Source organism: Asparagus officinalis, chromosome 5 (genome assembly GCF_001876935.1).
Source record: "Asparagus officinalis chromosome 5, Aspof.V1, whole genome shotgun sequence".
Taxonomy (NCBI): Eukaryota; Viridiplantae; Streptophyta; class Magnoliopsida; order Asparagales; family Asparagaceae; genus Asparagus; species Asparagus officinalis.
The window spans coordinates 5,490,875-5,510,001 of NC_033798.1; the positions used below are offsets into that span (position 1 = coordinate 5,490,875).

Genomic DNA, 19,127 nt, shown 5'->3' on the forward strand with positions numbered 1-19,127 from the left:
TCGTTTGACCCTCCGTGGAGCCATGTAAAAAGTTCTATTCATTCGAACCCGTTAAAATTGATACGAGTGGATGAAGGGTCAAACCACGACGGGTTTACCCTAAATTTGATGTGTTAGAGTTTTAGAATATGTAGATCAAGTTCAACGGAGCGGATCATCGACAATGTAGCTCAATCAAGTGATCATCAATGACTAAGAAATTTAGTGGACGTCCACTTAAGTTGACATAAGTTTTTCTCTCTCTCACTCTCAATATATATATATATATTTTTTATATATATATATATATATATGATATATATAGTGAAGAAATGATTTAAGGACCCAAAATATGGGACTAAGGGAGGGACATGTGAAGGTGTCCCCTCTCTATTGCATAATGAGTTGGCCATGCCAACTCATGGCAATCATTATACAATAGGGAGGGGACACCTCATCATGTCCCCTCCCTTGGTCCTATATTTTGGGTCCCGCGTAGCAGCACTTCTCTCTCTCTCTCTCTCTCTATATATATATATATATATATATATACTATATATATAGAGAGAGAGAGAGAGATCTAGGTGTGTGTGTATCTTGGGTTTCTAAATCTAGGTGTGTGTGTATATTTATATATATACATATATGTAGGCTTTTCATGAAATAGAATCCTAAAGCAGATAGCTTGAGAGAGGAGGGATCTTTCAAGATTGGTGGGCTAGTCCCGCCGCATGTATTGAGTTAATTACTTATGCTTTTGTGTTCTTCTACATATAAGCAATATTGAAACCTTGAACAACTCATGAGCATCTGTGAAAGCATAAACCTAGTTTGATTGTACTATATGTATATCTATATAATGACTAACTATGAAACAGGCTTATACCTTACTTGCCTCCTGTTTTTTGGGGGTTGTTTTCTGCAGCAACATTATCATGACTGTATATTCTCTGATAACCAAACTTCTGTAGTCTCAATAAATAGGTGCCACACTCATTTCCCCCATATTTCCTCACCCTCCTGTTTCTTGTTTAGTGTCCATGAGTAATCTGTTGACTTCATCAATCAGGAAATACTTCCTTTTGGTGTGGCATTAAGTTGCAGGCCTTAGTATGCATCTAAACCTTCTAATATCTTTTTCTTGGAAAGACCTTAGCAACTACTTCCAAAGAGATCAATTGTTATATTTCATCCAGACAATGTGATGTGAATTGGTTAGTGTTGGAAAAGGGGTAATTTCCAGTGGATAGTAGAGAGAAGATCTACAATAAAAAAAAGAGAACTATTTATGTGAAAATGGAGTAATATATATTGTAATTCTACCAAAAAAACAAAAGGAGAGCTAGGAGCCTAGGAGTGGTCATTTTTGTTACTTAAGATTATTATTATAGTGAGCTTGAGAAGGAATTTATTCAGAAATCAGACTAGAATAGCTAAATGTGAAAAAAAGAAAGAAAGAAAGAACGAACGAACTGGTTCTGATTCCTGAACTATTATAATTTTCAGTAGATATGCCCGGGCTTACAACACGAATACATATGCAACAGCCTGCTGCAATGACCGTATGTAGCCTGCATATTTCAAGAGTTGTCAATCACAACTCTTTGTGATTCAGCTTATGAATGTTGCAATTTTGGCCAATTAACTGAAAGTGGATACATGGATACTACTCAAATTCCTTCTGGGCCCAATCTGTTGACTGAAAGCATATTTGTTGATTTCTGGAACTTTATCCTGCCTTTTAATTTGTTTAGGGAGATGCTCAAAACAAAGGCGTTTCGGACCACCTGCTCGTTATAGGGTGGTCGGTCACTGGTCAGAATTCAAAAAAGGTAACCAACATAGACTGGTTGGGGATAGTACTGTGTGTGCTTACATGTTTGTGGAGGTGACTGATCCCAAAAGTTTGGAATAAAGGCTTAGGTGATGGTGTTGTCAGGGGCTCCCTTTCTATTGCATGCAAAGTTCTAATTTGAGGGGTTATTACATACGAATTTATTCATTCACCTTGATGATATAAACATTTGAGTGTATTACACACGTCTGTCAAGCAAATACATTTTTCTAATTGGAAAGAGGATGAAGAAGAAGCTTAATTTTATCTCGCTTTTAGTTAATGTACTCTCTTGGTGATTAATTGTTTCCTATATTTCTACGCAGGAGGAGAGAAGAGGCACAGAAATTGCTCAAGGAATCGCTTCAAACTTTGGACGGAAATGTAGACTGTTAATTTGAGCATTGAATTTCTTAGACAGCCTCTATCGTAGTTAATACGTTCTTCTATTGAAATACTTGTGTGATTGTATCAAATTTGAAGAAATTAGTATAGTAGAATATTAAACTGTGACTAGTCTCGGATATCTTCGTGTATGCTGTATTTACCGAGCGCCCTTTTTGGTTCGGTGTTCATGGCTGCAGAGTAAGGTTTTAAATGTCGGCCGACATGTACGACATGTCGGCCGACATATCGGTTTGAGGGCTTGACCGACACGCCATGGACGTTTTCAACTCGTATGTCGGTTTTCAGGGCTAAATTGGAAATATTAGGGTCATATCGGGCATATCGGCCTATTTTTAAGCTTTGAAAAATCGGCTGATATGATACTTTTTTTAAAGGTCTGTTTTTTGTTACGGGTTTGGGTTTAGTGATAAATACCCAAACTCGTTTGACCCGTTCTCATGTTTAAGAATTTTTTATGAACCCGATAGAAAGAATTTATGAACGCAAATCCATATATTATTTACTTTTTTATATGTTTAGTCTATAGAATTTATAAAGTATGCTTATATTGAATTTATGAATGCTTAGATTACATTTAGGACATGATATTATACATATGCGCCTACCCGATATGGCAATCCGATATTTAGTCAATGTCTCCCGATATATCCCCGATTTTCGCTATCCGACATGAATTTCAGCCATCCGACATGAACCCGACATCCGATATTTAAAACCTTGCTGCAGACTGAATTTGATAGCAAACTGATAATTATGACATGTGCAAAATTATAGAAAAGGAATAAAATGGATAAATTTCACAGAACAATCATGAAGTAAAAGGTTCTGAATGGATGAAATACATGTGCTATGTTTATTGGAGGAAATATAAAAAATATCCGTAAATTAAATATCACAACTCTTATGTATGTTTCACAAGACTATCATGAACTCTCAGATAAAGTCATCAACAAAAATGAAAGTTACCTTTTAGATACTATCATAAGGTGACACATAGTTTTCTATAGCATATTAATTTTTTTATTAAAAGTTTTAACGAAAAGAAAGATTTCACAACAATTCATATAATTTTTATGAGTTGTTTATGTAGTTCTGTAAATAAAATTATGACTAAATATCATAAAACCCCCTTAACTCTGGAAGATTATGAGAAAATCCTCCTTAACTTTCAAAATATCAGAAAAACCCCGTTATGTTTAGGGGTTATGAAAACACTCCGTGCACCCCCAAAAAACCTTTGAGCGGGTTTTTACGATAACCCTTATCCTTAAAAGGGAGTTTCGTGATATTTTGAAAGTTAAAGGGCGGTATTCCACGCCTCGTTGGAGGGTTTTCTGATATTTACCCGAACACGCCAGATACCCGGCCCATTTAAACTCGTTTGACGGGCCGGGGTAGAAGTCATGCCGGCCGAAAATCCGGCCCGGGACTTCTGGATTCTTCCAGATGAAACCTGCATCATTTTCTTGGCATCCAAGCTAGAGATCAGAGGAGAAGGCAAGCAATTTCTCAAAAGAACAAATTGAAGAGAGAGAGAGAGAGAGAGATGAGCAGGTACATATCAGAGTAGCAGAGCATAGAATCGAGGTGAACGAGGCGTAATATGCTTACACCCTGCTGAGACATTCCAAGTAGTCAATTAACGAAGCATACATCAGCCTCAGAGCCGCAGCATCCGGTCACGCCGCCTCATTCTTCACCAACGCCCTCATCTACCTCCGCCCTGGCGTCCTCGACGAGCTCCTCCCTCGCATCGACGACGTCTGGTTCAACCCTCACCTCATCGTAAAGGTCCAACTCCTTCCCCTCAATTCCCCCCCAATTTGAGTCCCCACATTTTGTTATTAGTGAATTTGGATGGCTCAATTTGAACACCTAGGGCGTTATTCATCAAAATTTGTGGAGGCTTATGCCAATTTGCATTTTTTTTTCAAGATACCCCCTAACGGTGTGACTGGGCGCTATCTTGGAAGCTTCATTAAAAGTTCTTGTTTTTTTTTGCCGCCCCCCCCCCCCCCCCCCACTCCCCCGGCGCGAAAATATTGTTGAACAGATTGGTTTTCTGAAGAAAAATGTGGAAACTTTTTTTGGTGGTTTTCTGAGAATACTGTTAAAAAGTGTGAGGGTTGTTGAAAAGAAATGAGATTGATGAGAAGCGTCGAGGAGAAGCGCCAAAATTTTATCATACCAAGAGTTGTGTAAATTATAAGAAAAAGAATGAAGTATTCCCCACCCCCACCCCCACCCCCCCCCCCCCTTCAAATAAAATAAAAAAGAGAGTAGGATTCAACGATAACTTTATATCTAGACCGTATCAAGATTGAACGTTCGATTCAATTTGATGGAAGCTTTTCGATCTAAATAAAACCTAGGAAGGTGAATTTTATAAACCTAAGGTATATAAAATTTAGTAGAATTTGTCGCTGGAGAACATAATATTGTGCAAGGCGGAAGCGGTCGAATCACACACAAGCCAAACAAGAGAGATTACAACCAAAATAAACAAGCACAATCACCAAATAACACAAGAGATTTACGTGGTTCGGCAATTGCCTACGTCTACGGGGCAAGGGGAAAGATTTTACTAATAGAGAAAGAGAAATACAAAATAGGGTTACGAAATCTCACCAATAAACCCTAGAACCAAGCTCTCAATTCTCTCACAATCTCTCCTACAAAGGATGCTCTATTCCCTGTGAATAGCTGCTCAAAGCGACCCTCTTAGTTGGTTCTTAAAACCCTAAACTCGTGTTGATATTTATATCAAACATCAATCCCAAACCAAACAGGAAAACCAAAAGCAGGTTGAAAACCCGACATGAGTCGACTCATGACTGAGGTGAGTTGACTCGTCAAAAACTTCATACAAAACAGAAACCATCGATGAGTCGACTCATCACCGAGATGAGTCGACTCGTCAGAAACTTGTGACAAAACGGTTGGGTTTCGTGAGTCGACTCAACCTGATGAGTCGACTCATGTGCATGTATGAGTCGACTCACAATCTGAAAACTGGATTTCTGAATTCTTCCAATAATTCACCTCGGCGAAGTTTCTCCCAAACTGAGCCGACACTAAAGCATCCACAAACATCCCACTTGTTGCGTTCAGGACGCCGTGAAACAATTCACTGCAACAGACTCAATCCATAACAAGTCGAGAATCCAAATGAGAGTTCAAACAATCTTCCCCCATCAAAACAACTAATCCAAAACGGAATCCAAAATGACTGCATTATAAAGATTGCCTACGTATTCTCTTGCCTAAGGAATCAAGTCTCACGTAGTTCACCAAATGGTCTCCAAAGACCTCAATCCACTAGAAGAGTTCATAACCCTTCTCTAACATCACAATCAAGTTTACGGCTGATAGCACCTCCAATGGCTCCAAAGTGAAACAATCCAAACGTCGCCACTGAGATGAACCAATGGTCATATCCAGACTCCAGCTATCAGCTGCACTCGAATCGATCAACCTATCATCTGTATCCAAATCAACACGATTCTCAATCTGTGTCACATCAGTTGGAATCCCAAATGATGTAATATGATCTGGAGTCTCCACCCAACGTGGAGTAGCATCACTCTCCACCCGCTACAATATCCTAAAGATCTGATCACCACTCTCCACCTGCCAAGAGTCAAATATGATATACCTGTTCAGAACGAAATCAGAAGCTCCCAAATGATAACCAAACGAGCCTCTGAATCCTAAACGCGCAATCGGATCAAATTCACATCCTCGATGTGACCAAGTGCTGGGTAACTAAATATCCGACGCTAATCAAAATCTGAAGTAGCTCCATCAGATCCAAAATCTCTACATGCAGCAGTCGGTAACCTATGCATAAGATGGCTCAAACATGTCGTAGCCCGCACACCAATGCCAATGCTCGACATCAAACGTCGATCCTCCTTCAGAAAGGAACATCTCCCCAAATTTCTCATCTCATCACGTCACCTCAAAGTTTTCACACCAATAAAGTGTCTCCAATTGCCTTAAGCTCGGCACAAACGCAAGAAAGAATCCCTACCATAAACAGAACGTCGGGTTATCTTTTTGCCAACACACTTCTTCCAATTGTTGTGGACTTTTAGGACTTCACACCAACGGGACATGGTTACAACCCACTAATGTTTAGAACAATCCTCAATTACGGAAACTACATACCTATTACCTCCCAATGATGCTTCCTTGGAAGGCCCCCTAAATACCTGAATGAACACCTCTCAGAAGACCCATCAAATGATGAATAGAAGTGTTAAACTTTACCCCGGTCTTCTTGCTCTGATACGAATCGCCGTGCGAACACCTTTGATCGCGGAATTATTAAAGGTGGGTTGAGAAGAGGATGACAGAAACACAAGAACAATTCAGTATGTGGCGAAGGAAAATACACTCTAGATTATGAGTATGAAAAGATTACAATCTCTCTCATAATCTCGCTAGAATCGAGAACAAGCTCTCAATTCTCTCTAAGTCCTAATCTCTCTTAATTAGAATCTTACTTTAATTACATCTGATTGATTAGAAATAACCAAGCCTAAACCCCATAGGAAAACGTGTAAACAGAAACCCAAACAAACCAGGAAACCATCGATGAGTTGACTCACGACTGAGATGAGTCGACTCGTCTGAAACTGGACAAAACAAAAAACCGCAATGAGTCGATTCATGACTGAGATGAGTCGAATCGTCAGAGATTGGTGACAAACAGCCGAGTTTCATGAGTCGACCTATGACAGGCATGAGTCGACTCAACCTGATGAGTCGACTCATGTCTGTTATGAATCGACTCACGGGTTGAAAACTGGGTGTTTCGATTCTTCGATTCGTCGTCTCGTTTCACGCTTCAACCCGCGTTCCACTATGCTGTTTTACACCTCTATTCCCAAGCTACCATGAGAATCATCTATCCTCAAGTTCTCATGAGGATCGCTAAGTTCCGAAGAGAAGATACACCCGTATCATGGGCCCCCCCTTTAGGAACTTGAAGTCTCGTTGAAGTTAGAACTTCAGCTGAGGAAACTCCCGACTCCTCTATCTTTTCTGCACCACCTGGCCTTGCTAGGACCTTGATAGCGACGTACAACTGGAAACGACTCCTTCGCTCCTTGCCTTGTCGTAGTCATCTTCCGTTCCAACATGCAATCCTCTTTCGATGGCTTTTCTGAAAGTCTAATGCATAACGAGACAAACTTTTTGTTTTCATTCACTAGCCTATTCGCTCGCGTCGCCGTCCCCAAACTTGTCCCCCTCGGAAGAGATGCCGAACGAAATATGAACTTTTCACCACCTTTGGTGAATGTATATTTCTGAACCCGCCTCTCGTAGACTGCATATCTATCCCATAAGTACGGATTGCCCAATATAATCTGACAAACATCCAATGGAACTACGTCGCACGTGATCTCGTCAATATACGACTAATGGAGCGCAAATCTGATAGTGTATTGATCAACTACACCCAGTCATGGTTTTAAATATCGGCCGATAATCCGATATTATCGCCGAGTTATCGGATTTGGGAGCTTTCCGCTAGGATAAGTAGGATTTTTAATCGGTTATTGTTTTTTGAGGTTTATCGACGATAAAGGTACTTATCGGCCGATAAGTAGGCTCTAAATATCGGCTTTATCGGCCGATAAGTAGGATTTGAGAGCTTTTACTTTCTTTTGGATTTGCACTTTAAATGTTTACAAATTATGAACTATTTGTTGCTTTTGGAACTTGGTTGATTGGTGATTAGCTTATGTTTGTTTATGGATATTGATAATGGCTCATAACTACTAAATATCAACTTAGTAAGTTAGTTTATGAATCTCATGATTAAACAATAATTATGTAGATGCGTAGATGGTTCTTCATTCTTGATGTTATCTTATTATTTGCTAGTTTATTATTTCATTTTGACTAACATTATATTATTTTTCAAGCTTATGTTTGTTTATTATTTGCTAGTATATTACTCCGATAAATACTACTTATCCCCGATATATCCCCGATTTCCGCTATCCGATAAGAATTTTGACAGTCCGATAAATCTCCGATAACCGACATTTAAAACCTTGCACCCAGTCTCTTCTCCTTCTAAATCCACCCCAATGGATAGGGCTTCGGATGCTTGACCGTCTTCAGACCTAGTTTCTGAACCAAGGCCTCAGATATCAAATTCTTCTCGCTGTCCGGATCAACTATGACATCAACCAAGCTGATCTTTACTTGCAACTTAAGCACAAAGAGTTGTTCTTTCGGGTCGTCGTCCTCCTTCGTGGCCTGTCTTCCCGCCATAAGGTTGAGGTTGTTGTTGGGCTGTGTCATCCCCAGAACATTTTTCAGACCTTGAGCTATCACATGTCTTTTTCTCCTCCTTCTTCAATCCTCTTGGCTTGAGATGATGATACTTCTCCCAGCACCGATCAGCAACATGTCATGTCTTCTCGCAGTGACTACAAATCAGTTCTACTTTTTCTGGATCACCCTTCTTCTCCTTCTTATGTTTGGAACCATTAGACTCGCCTCCCGTCTGTTTGGAGTCTTCCTTAGTCTCGCTGCCCTTCTTCTGCTTGCCCTCAATGGCAATAGTCTTCACGCTCGCTCTACAATAGTCTCGACCGTGAATAACTTCATCTCCTTCCGGATATAATCGCTTAATCTCGTCATATACTTCATAAATACAGAATATTCCTCTGTCGTAATGTTGAGGACCATCGCCTGTTGCTGAAACTCCGTGGTGTATTCTTGAACGGTTTGATTGACTTTTTGGCGCAAACCGTACCACTTGTACTAACGTTCTTTAAGGAATCCCACCGTGTAGAACTGCTTCTTCAGTAACTCCTTGAACTTGTTCCACGACACCGTCTTTTTCTCCTGCTTGCAGTAGGATTTCCATCACGTCAACGCGTATCCTGAAAGCTTCAAAGTCGCGAACACAATATTTTCCTTGGACGAATATCCGTAGAGAGTGAAATACATCTCCATACGTTCGATCCAATCATCGATTTTCTCCACATTGACACTCCCATCATAAACAGGAATCTTCACCTTGAAGTCAATCTTCAGGTTCTGGTAAGAATTCTTACCTCTTGATGCAACGCAGCCTTAACGGTCTCCTCTTCGTCGGGATCTGAATCCACTCTCTCCACATCGGACTCCACAATTTTTTCTTGGACTTTGAAGAAGATTCACCTTGTTTATCACTTTCATGGATAAGACTGACGAGTTGTGTCAGAGTAGACCCTATCGTCTCGATCTGCTTCTCCAATGTATCAATCCTCGCTGAATTGTCTCCTTCAGTAATTTTCTTCTTTAAAACCTGGACTCCTTCCAATGAAATAAGGATCTCGCCTAACTTTTTGTATTGCGATCGAGTCAGGACTATACACAGGATGCCCCCTTCACAGGATCTGATCGCTCTGATACCAACTTGATATGAGTCGCCGTGCGAGCACCTTTGATCGCAGAATTATCAAAAGTGGGTTGAGAAGAGGATGACAGAAACACAAGAACAATTCAGTATGTGACGAAGGAAAATACACTTTCTAGATTATGAGTATGAAAAGATTACAATCTCTCTCTCTCATAATCTCACTAGAATCGAGAACAAGCTCTCAATTCTCTCTAAGTCCTAATCTCTCTTAATTAGAATCTTACTTTGATTACATCTGATTGATTAGAAATCCTAAACAATCCCTTATATAGGTGTAATAACGTGGATGACAAAGTGGTAAATAACCAAGCCTAAACCCCACAGGAAAACATGTAAACAGAAACCCAAACAAACCAGGAAACCATCGATGAGTCGACTCACGACTGAGATGAGTCGACTCATCCGAAACTGGACAAAACACAAAACCAACAATGAGTCGACTCATGACTGAGATGAGTCGACTCGTCAGAGATTGGTGACAAACGGCTGAGTTTCATGAGTCGACTTATGACAGGCATGAGTCGACTCAACCTGATGAGTCAACTCATGACTGTTTGAGTTTCATGAGTCGACTTATGACAGGCATGAGTCGACTCAACCTGATGAGTCAACTCATGACTGTTATAAGTCGACTCACGGGCTAAAAAGTGGGTGTTTCGATTCTTCGATTTGTCGTCTCGTTCCACGCTTCAACCTGCGTTCCACTGTGCTGTTTTACATCTCTATTCTCAAGCTATCATGAGAATCATCTATCTTTAAGCTTTCATGAGGATCGCTAAGTTTTGAAGAGAAGATACACCCGTATCCTGCTCATACCAATGGATTTACAGGACTTCAAACTACAGATCAAAACACTCCTCAACAACCTATGTACGGTATTACCAATCAAATAACCCAGCATCAAACAACGTCACTGTCTAGCTGTATCTAATGAAGTCAGCTCCTTATCAATCGTCGTGCTTTCGAGCAAATAATACAAATTGCTCCTTCTGACGTCCTTCATCACAATCATGGACCCCAATGTGACCTTCAAACGTGTATCTACTAAGGTCACCCTATAGCCTGCTGCATCCAAAGCTTCAAGTGAAATGATGTTCATCTTCAATTGTGAAACGAACTTCACTTCATCCAACTTCCGAATCACCCTGTCACTCATTTTAATCCGAACGGTACCAATACCACCAATAGAACATGCATGTCCATTACCTATGAGCACAACATCATCTCTTTCCAACTTCTGAAAGCTAGATAATCAATCCCTCCTAGGACAAACGTGGTAAGAAGCATCCGAATCCAACATCCACTCTATAGAATTGACAACACAAACTGACGGTAGTGCCGACAATGAATAGTCTGAAGAATTCAAATCTGAATTGTTGTCACTAGTCTTGACAACATTCACCTCTGAAGCTTGTACAGTTTTTTCCTTATTCTTCTCGGTTCGATCTAACTTCGGGCATTCAGCTTTCTAATGTCCATCCTCTTTACAAAAAACACACTGATTCCTACGAATCCCACGATGTGCACTTCTAGATTGCGACCTCCTGCTTCGGTTTGAACCACGGCCTTGAACTACTAATGCATCTCCCGATGCCTTCTCAGATGACTCATCAACATTCTTCCTTAACTCATAATTCATCAACGCTGAGGTCACCTCCTTATAGCTAACGATCGTTCTTCCATTAATCATAGTGAGAACAAAGGTATCATAATCATCCTCAGGCAACGAACACAAAAGTAGCATCGTCTTGTCTTCATCCTCAATCATAATATCCACATTGGCCATGTCTGAAAGTAGCTTTGTGAAGTTGTTAACATGCTCCCTGATGGAAACTCTCATCTTCATCTTGAACTGGTAAAACTTCTTCTTCAAGTGAAGCCGATTCTTAATGCTCTTAGTAAGATACTTTTCATTGAGTATTTCCCACATCTTCTTCGTCGATGTCTCATTCATCACATCATAAATAAGATCCGGCGTCAAGCATGACCAAATAACTCCACACGCTCTACTATTCATCTTCTTCCAAACTTTATCTTTCATATCAGCATGTTTCTCTTGCAACTCAAGAGTCTCTTCCAAATTTTGAGATTTCAACATATCCATCACCTGGCACCTCCACAAACCGAAATTGATCTTGCCATCAAACTTCGGAACATCGATCTTCATGTTATTGATGCTCAAACTATGTATCGTCTTCGTAAGAGACGATCCCGATGTGCTTGTTTCACCCATGTTGTCGATCTAACTCTACAAATAGAAATCCTTTCAGAGAATCCTTCAAAGAAGCCTCAAGCTGAACCCGAAGCTCTGATACCACTTGTTGTGCGCGGCGGAAGCGGTCGAATCACACACAAGCCAAACAAGAGAGATCACAATCAAAATAAACAAGCACAATCACTAAATAACACAAGAGATTTACGTGGTTCGGCAATTGCCTACGTCCACGGGGCAAGGGGGAAAGATTTTACTAATAGAGAAAGAGAAATACAAAATTGGGTTACAAAATCTCACCAATAAACCCTAGAACCAAGCTCTCAATTCTCTCACATAGCATATTGAATGTAACTTCACCAAACTATGAGAAGAGAGATGAGTGAGATGCGACAATATTACCATATGGTGATGCTTATTTTCAAAATTTCAGAAGAGTTCATAACCCGTTCCTGAAATATTGCATGATTTAAAGAAGAAATGCCGGTTGATGGGTGTCTAGAGTCTAGACTTTGATGGCTGTATCGCACCTTAGCAGTCGTACATGAGGTCTCAATCTCATCGTACAGCGACTGAAGACGCCTCGAAATACGAAAGATGCTTTGTAAACTATTAAATTAATCTTTCATAGTGACTGAAGCCAGTTTTTACATATACTTGAATCTTTAGTTAGTTAAAAGACAAATCAGTTTCCTCATAGATCTTTCTCGTATATCAGCCTATGTTTAACATTTCAGTAATATTCTTTCTTTGTCATTGCAATGTTATGAAAAAAGATATGCACTCTATGTTCTTATGATGATGATATCTAAATGTATTGAGGGTTTGCATTTTGTCTACGGCAGCATGGGGACCTCAAACGCTTCTTCTTATCCGCTTTCTATCACATGGGAGAGTCCCACTTGGTCTACAACATGTTGTCCCTCCTATGGAAAGGAATTCAGCTTGAAACTTCCATGGGTAGTTTGGAGTTTGCTACCATGATTGCTTCATTACTTGGTCTATCTCAAGGCATCACCCTCCTTATGGCCAAAGGCTTACTTCTTTTCTTCGATTATGACACCCCGTACTACCGGCAATATTCTGTTGGATTCTCTGGCGTTCTCTTTGCCATGAAAGTAGTCCTCAACGCCCAGGCAGACGATTACACTTACGTGCACGGAATGATTGTCCCATCACGACATGCTGCTTGGGCCGAGTTAATCCTCATTCAACTATTCGTGCCTGGTGTATCTTTTCTTGGCCATCTTGGTGGAATACTCGCTGGACTTGTCTATCTTCGGTTGAGAGGTTCTCACACTGGACCTGACCCTGTTGCTGCTTTGATTAGAAATGTTGGTGGGATTATAGGGAGGCCATTGAGGTTTATAAGGAGCTTGTTTTGGCCTCAGCGCCAGAGAATTTCAGGAAGAGGAACTGTAGGAGGAAGCCAGGGTGCATGGGATGCATCTAGTGTTTGGAGATGCGAAGTATGTACTTTTGATAACTCTGGCTTGCTGGATGTATGTGAGATGTGCAGTACAGAACGTGGTGGTCCTGCTTTCTCACCGGTGAGGACGCTGAATAGTTCTGGAGATCTTAGTGTGGATGAGGTTCGACGCAGGAGGCTCGAAAGATTTGATAGATGATATTGTAAAAAGCGTCAGGAGATGGGGAGGTCATTTTATGCCTGTTACTTCAATTTGAAGCATAGGGGTTTCAAATATGAATATGCAATAATTTCTGTACTTGGGGGAGAAGTATCAGTAGCTTGGACATAAAAAAACCTGTTGTCTGGTGGCATTTGATTAAAATACAGAAAAATATGGAAGATACTTGATCCAGTTGGGGTTTTCTTTTTGTATTGTGCATGTTCAAGATATGAAGTCTCGTTTTTTACGAATTTCGAAAAGTGAAAAATTAAACTATTTCATCTCATAGTATAAGCCTCACAATTTAACCAACCCCTTTGGGTGCAGAATAATGAAGAAAAGAGCATAATCTGTAAGTATCTCTATACCTTCTTCTCAAGCCCAGCAGGTTTCAGCCTTTGCAAAAGTCTATGGCAGTGCTTAGCAGTGGAAACGAAAGCTGGATAGTTTCGCAATTACTGCAAATAATAATAACAAATTAATTAACTAAAACTTATATCGCTATAAGATGGAAGAAAAAAAAAACATAAGGGGGAAAAAAAGAAGAAGAAGAGGAATTTAAGATTTATCACTAGAATTTTTAACTATAGAGTTATAATTTGAATAGGATCAGTTTTTTAATATTTGATGATTAGAATTTTATAATTGTAGATAATTTTAATTTGATGCAGGTTCTTATGTGAAGATAGGATTTTTATGTGAATATAGGATTAGATGACCTGTCAACATAATAATTATAATTTAATTAGGATTCTTAAATATTTAAATGAGTATTCTAATTATGGGTGGTTTTAGTTTAATTAGTATTCTAAAATCTTTGTCCCTCCCAAATTCACGATTTCGTGGAGTATGACCCCCCGATTTTTGGCTAATTTTGGTCATTTGTAGTTATTGACAAATAATATCACGAAGGCCAAAATTTGTGATTCATGACTATAAACGTCGATTATTGACAAATAATATCACGAAGGCCAAGATTCGTGATCGTGATTCATGACTATAAACGTTGATTATTGGACATTTTAATCATTTCGAACTGTTAGTAAATAATTTTGCAGAGTCTAAACTTCTAAATTTCATGAATTATAACCCATGATTTTCAGCCATATTTAGTCATTTGGACCAGTTGGTAAATAATTTTGCAAGGGCTAAAATTTATAATTACATAATATATTATCCATAATTTTTAACCATTTTTAGTCATTTTGACCCGTTATCTAATAATTTCGCAATGGCCAAAATCAAGATTTCGTGAGCTATAACCTATAATTTTTGATCATTTTGACCCGTTGTCAAATAATTTTGCGTTGGCTAAATTTCAGGATTTTGTGACCTATAAGCCAAGATTTTGGCCATTTTTAATAGTTTTGATCCATTGAATAATACTTTCATAGAAACCAAAACTCAAGATTTCATGAGCAACACTCTATAATTTTTTGCCCTTTTTTATCGTTTCAATTCGCTAACGAATAATTTCAAGGAGGCCAAAATTCACGATTTAATGAGCTATAATCCATGATATTTTTTCTATGTTTAGTCATTTTGACACATTCGCAAATTAGTTTGCAGAGACCAGAATTTACACTTTTCAAAGCTACATAGCACACAATTTTGGCTACTTTTTATCGTTTCAACATGTTGCAAATAATTTCACGAATGCTAATATTCACTATTTCATGAGCTTTAACCCATAAATTTTTATCATTTAAACTCGTTGGTAAATAATTTAAGGGAGACCAAAATTCATAATTTCATAAGCTATAAACCACGACTTTTTTCTATTCATAGACTTTTCGACCCATTGAGAGTAATTTCACGATGGTCAAAATTTATGATTCATTAGCTATAACCAACGATTTTTGGCAATTTTTTTGTTATTTTGTCCTGTTAGCAAATGATTTTGTTGAAATCAATCTTCACATGTGCTAGTACCTAAAATTTTTAACTATTTTAGTCATTTTGATGCATTAACAAATAATTTCACGAAGATGAAAATTTAAGATTTTATGACCTAAGGACCACGATTTTTTGCGAAGGCCAAACTTCATGAGCTAACTCATGATTTTTGTCATTTTTTTATTTTGACTAGTTAGCAAATAATTTGACGAAGGCCAAGTTCTTGAGCTATAATCTATGATTTTTGGCTAGTCATTTTGACCCTTTGTTAAATTAATCTCGCAATGGCCAAAATTGATGATTTAGTGGACTATCCAACGTGATATTTTGCCATTTTTTGTTTTTTTGGCTCATTAACTATAAATTCATAGAGGCCAGAGTTTAGAATTTCATGAGCTATAACCCACAACTATTGGACATTTTTAGTCGATTTGAATTGTTAGTAAATAATTTTACAAAGCCCAAACATCATGATTTCACGAGCTGTAACTCACAATTATTTATTTATTTTTATTCATTTTGACTCATTGGCAAAAAAATCTATGGAGAATAGACTTCAATTTTTCTTATGTTATAACCCATGATTTTTTACCATTTTCAGTCATTTTGACGCATTGGTAAATAATTTCGTAGAGGCCAAAAGTAACAGTTTCATGAATTACAAAACATGATTATTTTTGTCCGTTTTTAGTTATTTTTTTCCCGTTGTTAAATAATCTTGTGGAGGCTAAAATTTAAGATTCCGTGAACTATAACTCACGCACGATTAATGACCATTTTTAGTTATTTTGACCCGTTGTGAAATAATTTCGCAATGGCCAAAATTTATATGAGCTACAACCCATGATTTTTAATTGTTTTTAGTTGATTTGAACAGTTGTGAATTTTTTTGCAATGGACCAAAATTCACATGAGCTACAACCCATGATTTTTTAATCGTTTTTAGTTGATTTGAACAGTTGTGAAATAATTTTGCTATGACCAAAATTCATGATTTTATGAGCTATAACCTGTAGTTTTTGCCATTTTTAATTATTTTAATCCGTTGTTAAATAATTTCGTGAGCTATAACTCGTGATTTTCGACCATTTTTAGTTATTTTTAACCCGATGTGAAATAATTTCGTAATGACCAAAATTCATGATTTTGTGAGCTATAACCTTTAATTTTTAATCATTTTTAGTCATTTTAACCCGTTGTGAAATAATTTCATGGCAGCGTGAGCTATAACCTATAATTTTTGGCAAAATTTTTTTGTAGTTTCAATCCATTGGCAAATATTTTCGCAGAGTAAAATATATGATTTCATGAGGTACAAATGATAATTTGTGGCCATGTTTAGTCATTTCTATCTGTTGGCAAATAATTTTGTGGAGGTCAAAATTTATAATTTCATGAGCTGTAATCCATAATTTTGGACCATTTTTAGTTTGTTGACACGTAAGTTCGTGATTTTCTGAGCTATATAACACATGACTTTGGCCATTTTTAGGTATTTTGACATGTTGACAAATAATTTCACGATGGCCATAATTCATGATTTAATGAGCTCTCACCCTTGATTTTTTTCCATTCTTAGTCTTGTCGACCCATTGGCAGATAATTTTACGGAGGATAAAGTTCGTGATTTCATGAGTTAATACCCATTAGTTTTGTCATTTTTAGTTATTTTGATCTGTTGCCAAATAATTTTGCGGAGGTGAAATTTTACAATTTAGTGAGATATAGCCAATGATTTTTGGCCATTTTTAGCTGTTTTGACCCATTAGTAAATAATTTTACGAAGGCCAAAGTTCATTGTTTTATGATTTGTAACTCATGAATTATCATTTTTAGTCATTTTGATGCATTAGCAAATAATTTTGTAGAGGCCAAAATTCATGATTTCATGAGTTATACCCACAATTTTTGCCATTTTTAAGTCCTTCGACCTGTTAAGAAGTAACCTCGTGAAGGCCGAAATTTAAGATCTCACGAGTTATAATCCATAATTTTTATCCATTTTTATTATTTGGCCCGTTGGCATATAATTTTACAGAGTCCAATTTTTATGATTTCATGAGCTATAACCCACTACTTTTAGCATTTTTAGTCTTTTCGAGCAATTTGCAAATAAATTTGTTGAGGCCGAAATTTACATTTTCATGAATGACAACCCATGATTTTTAATCATTTTCAATCAACTTGACCCATTAGCAAATAATTTCTCCGTGGCCAAATTTCACGATTTCATACGCTATAACCCATGATTTTTAGACATTTGTAGTTATTTCAAACTGTTGCTATATATTTCGCAGAGTCTAAACTTAACCATTTCATAAGGCATAACCTGAGATTTTTTATTATTTTTATTCATTTAAACCCATTAAAAAATAATTCCATGGAGACCAAAATACTATATCATGAGCCATAACCCATAATTTTTTGTCATTTTAAGTCATTTCGCCGCATTAACATATAATTTCGTAGATGCCAAAATTCACGATTTCATAAGGTATATCTCATAATTTTTTATATTTTTATGTCATTTTGACTTGTTGACAAGTACTTTTGTGGAGGCTATAATTTAAGATTTCATGAGCTATGATTCATGATTACTGGCTATTTTTTATCATTTCAACCCATTAGGAAATAATTTTGTAGAGTCCTAATTTTACAATTTCATGTGCTATAACTCATAGTTACTAGCCATTTTTTGTTAACTGGCAAGTAAATTCGTGGAGGCCAAAATTCACCGTTTTATGACTTATAACCCATGAATTTTGACTATTTTTAGATATTTTAATTCGTTAGTAAATAATTTCGCAGAGTCCAAATTTCACAATATCATGAGCTGGCACCCATTATTTTTGGCCATTTTAAGTCGCTTCAACTGTCGTCAAATAAGTTAGCAGTGGTAAAAGCTTATGACTTCATGAGCTATAACTCACAATTTTTCACCATTTTGTGACGCCCCTGGGTTCACACAAGGCTGCAGTCCGAAGTGAAACCAGAGATGTCAAACCTGCCATGCACCACACCGTGCAATAACATGTTTCACCATCACAATTACTATCTCTCTAGTGGAATCAAAAAAAGGTGTAGTACAAAGCAAGTAAAAGGTTATACAACAATTGCTTAATGGAGTGATAGGACTCAAATAAACACATCTCATAAATCAAAAATAAGCTGAAGCACACAGTCAAAGTCCGAAATGAACAGTAAAGATCTGGAGAGCTCAACATGTCTCAAAGTACATAATGTTTAATACAAGAAATAAGGCAAACAGCCTTTATAACTCTAGAACATAAACCTCTCAAGTCTAAAACGTCTCAAGTGGAGTACAAAAATAAATACATCTAAAAAGAGGATAGTAGACACTAGTAAGGGTCGTAGTAAGGGTCGTCCTCACCCTGCGACTCTCCGGGCTCCTGGCTCGTTACCTGAAAGGGGGAGGGACAACGAGCGTCAAAGCGCTAGCGAGCAACATCACAACCAACCCCAAGGGATAGGGCTCGTTGTATATGAAAATACAGTTAATACAATGTAATATAAACAAACATTAACGGGTCTTAGTACTTAGGGAAATACAACACGAGCATAGGTACGTCGAGCAAAATAATCCAAACAAGAAAACCCTCATGTATATACCTTGTATCTCAAATTATAGATCCCTAAGTACAAAACCCGAAGCTAGTTACAAGAAAAAATAAGGAAAAGGAAAACATGCCCATCTCTACCAATAACATGTAAGTGAAA

At 37.8% G+C, this 19,127-nt stretch overlaps 2 protein-coding genes across 2 annotated transcripts in view; both read left to right on the forward strand.

The window, feature by feature from the left end:
* LOC109843735 (mediator of RNA polymerase II transcription subunit 7a-like) overlaps window positions 1-2,339 on the forward strand; it is a 3,807-nt gene extending 1,468 nt beyond the window's left edge. The window contains exon 5 of the mRNA XM_020412692.1: window positions 2,140-2,339. Within this exon, the coding sequence (XP_020268281.1) occupies window positions 2,140-2,209 (70 nt within the window). The 3' untranslated portion in view covers window positions 2,210-2,339. The remainder of the gene's footprint in view (window positions 1-2,139) is intronic.
* On the forward strand, window positions 3,918-13,701 carry LOC109843322 (rhomboid-like protein 14, mitochondrial; the record flags this gene model as incomplete). The annotated part of the gene is given in 2 exon segments (XM_020412257.1): window positions 3,918-4,012; window positions 12,708-13,701. Coding segments are annotated over 2 exon segments (878 nt in total), but the record flags the coding sequence as incomplete, so codon positions are not given.